General features: G+C 52.2%; 2 protein-coding genes across 4 annotated transcripts; one reads left to right on the top strand and one right to left on the bottom strand.

The window, feature by feature from the left end:
• The first annotated feature begins 992 nt into the window (after positions 1 to 992).
• Positions 993 to 3,389, top strand: SLC50A1 (solute carrier family 50 member 1). Its single transcript, XM_040230406.1, is given in 7 exon segments — positions 993 to 1,144; positions 1,452 to 1,529; positions 1,681 to 1,804; positions 2,375 to 2,536; positions 2,798 to 2,917; positions 3,001 to 3,060; positions 3,062 to 3,389. Coding segments are annotated over 7 exon segments (666 nt in total). The 5' UTR covers positions 993 to 1,064; the 3' UTR covers positions 3,104 to 3,389.
• Positions 3,310 to 4,325, bottom strand: DPM3 (dolichyl-phosphate mannosyltransferase subunit 3, regulatory). 3 transcript variants are annotated; one of them, XM_040230416.1, is made up of 2 exons: positions 4,251 to 4,325; positions 3,310 to 4,085 (listed from the first exon to the last, which is right to left on the bottom strand). In XM_040230416.1, exon 2 carries the CDS (start codon positions 4,078 to 4,080, stop codon positions 3,802 to 3,804), a length of 279 nt encoding a protein of 92 aa, XP_040086350.1. In that variant the 5' UTR covers positions 4,081 to 4,085; positions 4,251 to 4,325; the 3' UTR covers positions 3,310 to 3,801. The 3 variants fall into 3 exon arrangements, with proteins under 3 accessions (XP_040086350.1, XP_040086351.1, XP_040086352.1); XM_040230417.1 differs by having other exon boundaries at positions 4,255 to 4,292; XM_040230418.1 differs by lacking the exon at positions 4,251 to 4,325 and adding an exon at positions 4,194 to 4,236.
• Between the last annotated feature and the right edge of the window lie 1,949 nt (positions 4,326 to 6,274).

Raw genomic sequence — 6,274 nt, 5'->3', positions numbered from 1 at the left:
TTTTCTGCCCCTCCTTCCTAATTTATGATCATTGAGTCCTGCTGCTTGCCAGGCTCTGCACTAAGTCAGTAGCAAGGGGATTTGAAGTTTTTTTCCTCTCTCTAGAAATAATGCCTTTCACCAGCCCATAAGGGTGGGTGTTTCCTCCTCTGAGGTTTGTCCAGGACAGGAGTGCTCCCTACAGCAGTTTCAGGCTGCACCCCACTCTGGAAGTTCCTTCTGTCCAACCGCTGCCCTACTCCCACCCTCTCAGCGCTGGGCTTCGGCATACTTACTCTTCAGGTACTCACGCTGTTGGGTGAGTCAAGGCAGCCGCTTGGAACGCCAGCTGAGGCATGCGGCCCGCCTCACAGCCCCACCAGCAAAGACGTGTGGGAGGCTGGGAGGGAAAGTTCCCAGCAGCAAGCTGGTTGGACTGGGGCGGAGTTGGGGGGGGGGGTGTCAGTGATACATTTGGCCAGTGGATTCGCCAAGTCACAGAAAGTTGGCAGTGTTGGCTGCAGGGGGAGGGCATTTCACAAAGACTCGGTGATTCCTGGCAGTTCCAGTTATTTAGGGAAGAAACCGGAAACAGGCTTCAGCAAACGGGGAAAAATCTCCCAAACTGGCCAACTTGAAGCTGTGAGCTAGGGTCCTGCATCGGAAGCATGTTGAAGTCTGCCTAGCAAGCTTTTGTTTCGAGTTCTACCACGTAGGCTCGCTGGCCATGGGGAAAGAGTTGAGGCTAGGGGTCTAGGTGATCCAAGGAGTAAGCAGAGAGAGTGGAGCCGCTGATGCCAGGACAAACCCGCGCGCGGAGCCTTAGGAAAGGGGCCTTACGGAAAATAGCAACGTGAAGACCCTAAACGCTGCGCAGGGTCGGGACAGGCCCTCGGAGAGGCGGGGCCTGAGCTCGAGCTTGACGTTCTAGGGGTGGGCCAGGTTCCGGTTCAGTTTCCGGGGGGACCGCCGAGCGCGCAGGGGCGGAGCCAGGGGCGCGAAGGGGCGGGGCTCCGGCGTCTGGGGCTCCGGATCCTGCGAGCTGGCCCCGGGCGCGGAGAGCGGGATCTGCGACTCGGGGAGGGATGGAGGCGGGCGGATTGGCCGACTCGCTTCTTTCTGGAGCTTGCGTGCTCTTCACCCTCGGCATGTTCTCCACCGGCCTGTGAGAGAGCGGACGGGCTGGGCTGGGGCAGGACCAGGAAGTCAGGAAAGGAGAGAGAGGGGACAGAGACGCGGCCGCTCTGTCAGGCTACATCTGGAACCTAGGATCAAAATGGAATCGGGTCGAGGGGAACGGGGTACAAGGGCAAGGCTGGCCATTTGACCTGAGAGAGAAGGCCAGGGAGTTGAGGGCAGGGCTGGGGATCTGCGGTTGTCCGGAAAGGATGACAGGCATCTGGGATTTCGACTCCCCAGCAGCCTGGCTCTCCCTTTCCACCTCTCCCCCCTGCCTTCGGGGCCCGTTACAGCTCGGACCTCAAGCACATGCGGATGACCCGGAGCGTGGACAGTGTCCAGTTCCTGCCCTTTCTCACCACGGATGTCAAGTGAGAGGGGGCGATGCCTGCTGGGGGGAAAGGCTGTCTGAGGGAGGCTGGGGAGGGGTGAGGAGGAATGTGGACGAGGCCCCTTGGGTCCGCCCCCCCCCCCTTTCACACTCAACCCCGCGGGACAATGTCCCTCCCCTGCACCCTGCAGCAACCTGAGTTGGCTGAGTTATGGGGCCTTGAAGGGAAACTGGACGCTAATCGTCGTCAACGCCGTGGGTGCTGTGCTTCAGACTCTGTATATCTTGGTGTATCTGCACTACTGCCATCGGAAGGTAGAGGCCCTTCCTCTGCTGCACGCCCTGCCCTGCCTTGCTGGCAAGACAAACACTGTTTTTCCTAGAAGACTATAACAGGCTGGCACTGCCACCTTTTCCTGGAAGACCCCTTCAGCCTTCCGCCATAAAGTCAGCCTTCTGAGATTCACATATTGTCCCCATTCTGGCAAAGCTGATAGCTCTGCCAAACCTGAAAGTGCCTTGCTGCCCAACAGAGTGAAAAGAGATTTTTGTCTCCACAGTTCCTTCAAAGTCAGTGCCAGTGGCTGCAAATGAGATGATTAACTCTGCTTCCCCATTCGCACAAGCATTAAGCTCCTACTCTGTAGCAAGCTCACCCCAAAATAGACAACTTTCCTGCTCTTAGAAACCTCCAGGGTTTGGGTAGATCAGACCTGTGCTGAAGTCGTTGGTGGGAAAGAGGCTGTGGCAAGTGCCATACTGGAGGCTTAGGCAAAGGCTGGCTCCCCAACTGGAGCATGGGTGAGGGCGGGATGAATTAATTCCAGCAGCAGAGTCAGAGGGCTCCTGGCACATCCAGAAGTATGGCTACTCTCTCTTCTGTAGCGTGCCGTGCTCCTTCAGACTACAACCCTGCTGGGGGTCCTTGTCCTGGGTTTTGCCTACTTTTGGCTCCTGGTGCCTGACCCTGAGATGCGGCTTCAGCACCTAGGCCTCTTCTGCAGTGTCTTCACCATCAGTATGTACCTCTCACCACTAGCTGACTTGGTGAGTGGGGGTGTCCGGGGAGGTAAGAGAGATAAATCTCCCACAGACAGAGACTGTAGCTTTCAGTCCAGAGGAAGGGAAGACCCAAATCCTGGAAGGAGACAGGGCAGTGGGGCTGGGTAAGTGGGAGGCAGGAGGGAAAGGCTGGGTAACAGAAGATCATGGGGGCTGTTTGACCTTTTTATTTTTTGACGAAATTCTGGGCAAAGTGGGAGATTTACCATGTGCCTGGTCAGGAGTGTCTTTCATCCTTTCCCATAGGCCAAGGTCATTCGTACTAAATCAACCCAGCGTCTCTCCTTTTCACTCACCATTGCCACCCTGCTCACCTCTGCCTCCTGGACACTCTATGGGTTTCGACTAAAAGATCCCTACATTGTGGTAAGCAGAACAAGGGCAGGGTGACAGGTGTGTGTGAGGTGGAAAAGCAGCTCCTCTCCTCATAGCAGTCCTTGTGATTTCAGGTGCCCAACCTTCCAGGAATTCTCACCAGCTTCATTCGCTTCTGGCTTTTTTGGAAGTACTCCCCAGGAGCGAGACAGGAACTATCAGCTTCTACAAACCTGAGGGAGTTCACCTGACCACTGGGCACCTATAATGCCAACCTATTACCAAAGAAACTTTCTTGTTTCAGCCGCTCCTGCTGGTTAGCTCCACAGGGGCAGTGGTTTGTGGTAAAGAAAAAAAAGAATGCTTTGAGAATCCGGGGACTAAAGAAAGAGCTTTAGTTAGAAGATTGGATGGAACCTGGAGATGAATTCACTTCTTTTTTCAAGATTGTATTTTTTAATTTTGGAGGTGGGGGGGAAATCTTTAGAATGTGCCTTAAAATAAACTGTTCCCTACCCCTGCCCATCAAGACTCCTTCTATATTCAGGGATAATCAATCCACCTGGTTTGGTAAAGGGTAGAGGGGCACTGTCTGATTCACAGTTGCTCTTGGACTGGTAGGGTTAGGCTTGGGTGTTATGAAGAACTGACTTCAAGAAATCGCTCCTAACAGGGCTAAAAGGACCAGGAAAGTGAAATGACTTTTCCATTCTGAGAGATCTTGAGAAAGGGGGTCTGTGCCTCCTTCAGAGCAAAAAGAAGCACCAGCAAAATGCAAAAGATAAAGGCTGAGAGAGCCTCAAGGAGCCTCTCAACAGTTAGTACACATCTGTTCCCAGCATCCATACTCAAACCAAACAAGCTTAGAAAACAAACTGGTCCTTTAATGGGGAATGGGAGAACAGGCTGTCCGGGAGGGAATCGGAGTTAGGGGGTCAGAAGCGAAGTCCCCTGCGGGTCAAGTCGGCTCTGGCCTCTTGGATCTGGCTCTGCAGCTCGCGGGCGGCGTCCTCGCAGTCGTGAAAAGTAGCGACGCGGTAGCCCACGGTGCCCAGGGCATAGCAGCCGGCAGATACCAGCAAGTAGGCGGGCAGTGGCCACAGGACCTCCCGGAAAGACGAAGGCAGCTCCAGGCCCAGGGCTCCCATAGTCAGGGCCGCCCAGGTGGAGCCCAGGAGCGCCAGCCCCCAAAGCCACTGCGCTAATTTCGTCATGGACACTGCGGGAAGAGGAAGCAGAGCTCGAGGTCCCTGACACCCCGCGACCTGCTCTTCATCCAAGACCACTCCCTGTCCTTCTCCCTCACCCACCTTCCATACCACCTAACCTCAGGGACTGCCCCAACGCTCCCGCCCTCCCCAATCGGCCCTCCACCTACACTTACCTACCCGCCCGCCGTCTTCCCGGCTCCACGCAGCTCCGACGTCAGCTTCCGGAATCCTCCGCGGCTCGCGCTCCGCCGCCGCGCTGTCTTCTGGGAGTTGTAGTCCTCGAGGGGTACCCGGCCACGGTCTTGACCTAAGCTGCACTCAGCAGGCTCTGCTGCTGCAGCTGCAGCCTGGGCCGGAAGTGCTTTCAGTGCTGCTTCTCTCCCTTGAGACCCCGCTCAAAGCTGGCGTGGGGCTTGTAGACAACCTAAAGACACCCTTAAGTCCTGCAACAAGGTGGGAATGTAATATCGTTCCTCTTAAACTCACTTCTCTTGTACAAAAATTCCACTCATTCATTCATTCACTTATTTACGCTTTTTATTCATTCATTCAGTGGAACGTTTCTTAAGCGTCACCTTAGACTTTGGAGAAATAGAGATGTCAAGACACAGCCCCTTCTCTGGTGGAGGGAAGAAAGCAGGAATCAAGAAAGCAGATGCATTGACAACGCAACGTGGTGCTCTGAGATAGGTGTTAGAACAGAGTTGTCATACTTTAAAAGAGAAATTCAAAGACGCAACTGGTAGGATCTGGAGCCAGGGGACGAAGTGCTCCAGGAAGATGTCTTTAAGGGAAAACACTTGTGGGGACAGAGCAATCACCTGGTGTGTTTAGGGTATTAAGAGAAGGTGTGTATACAGCTTTCAGAATTTGGGGGATGAATTCATGGCAGGTATATAGAAAACCAAGTAAAAAAAAATCACTCGTTATCAGAGAAATGCAAATCAAAACCACAATGAGGTACTATCTCACGCAGGTCAGAATGGCTGCGATCCAAAAGTCTACAAGCAATAAATGCTGGAGAGGGTGTGGAGAAAAGGGAACCCTCTTACACTGTTGGTGGGAATGCAAACTAGTTCAGCCACTATGGAGAACAGTGTGGAGATTTCTTTAAAAACTGGAAATAGAACTGCCTTATGACCCAGCAATCCCAGTGCCAGGCATACACACCGAGGAAACCAGAATTGAAAGAGACATGTGAACCCCAATGTTCATCGCAGCACTGTTTATAATAGCCAGGACATGGAAGCAACCTAGATGTCCATCAACAGACAAATGGATAAGAAAGTTGTGGTACATATACTCAATGGAGTATTACTCAACCATTAAAAAGAATACATTTGAATCAGTTCTAATGAGGTGGATGAAACTGGAGCCTATTATACAGAGTGAAGTAAGCCAGAAAGAAAAACACAAATACAGTATGCTGCTGCTGCTGCTAAGTCACTTCAGTCGTGTCCTATTCTCCAGGCAAGAACACTAGAGTGGGTTGCCATTTCCTTCTCCAATGCATGAAAGTGAAAAGTGAAAATTGAAAGTGAAGTTGCTCAGTCCAGGCTCCCCCGTCCCTTGGATTTGCGAAGCAAGAGTACTAGAGTGGGGTGGCATTGCCTTCTCCACAAATACAGTATACTAACACCTATATATGGAATTTAGAAAGATGGCAACCCTATATGTGAGACAGAAAAAGAGACACGATATATAGAACAGTGTTTTGGACTCTGTGGGAGAAGGCGAGGGTGGGATGATCTGAGAGAATAGCATTGAAACATGTGTATTATCATATGTGAAACAGATCACCAGTCCAGGTTTGATGCATGAGACAGGGTGCTCAGGGCTGGTGCACTGGGATGACCCACAGGGATGGGATGGGGAGGGAGGTGGGAGGGGGGTTCAGGATGGGGAACACATGTACACCCATGGCTGATTCATATCAATGTATGGCAAAAACCACTACAATACTGTAAAGTAATCAGCCTCCAACTAAAATAAATAATTTTTTTTAAAGAAAAAAAAAGTGATCCAGTTATATATTAAAAAAAAAAAAAAGTTCAGGCATGGAGTTCCCTGGTAGTCCAGTGGCTAAGATTCTGTGCCCGCACGGCAGGGGGCCTCGGTTAGATCCCTGGTCAGGCGACTAGAGCCTGTTTGCTGCAACTAAGACCCAGTGCAGCCCAATAAATGAATAAACATTAAG

The sequence above is a fragment of the Oryx dammah genome, unplaced genomic scaffold (assembly GCF_014754425.2).
Source record: "Oryx dammah isolate SB20612 unplaced genomic scaffold, SCBI_Odam_1.1 HiC_scaffold_28, whole genome shotgun sequence".
NCBI classification, from domain to species: domain Eukaryota; kingdom Metazoa; phylum Chordata; class Mammalia; order Artiodactyla; family Bovidae; genus Oryx; species Oryx dammah.
Note: the sequence above shows the minus strand (reverse complement) of the source record. Positions and strands in the feature narration are given on the sequence as shown.

Excerpts from the sequence above, each read along its gene's own strand:
- DPM3 (XM_040230416.1), bottom strand. The coding sequence starts at position 4,080 with ATGACGAAATTAGCGCAGTGGCTTTGGGGGCTGGCGCTCCTGGGCTCC.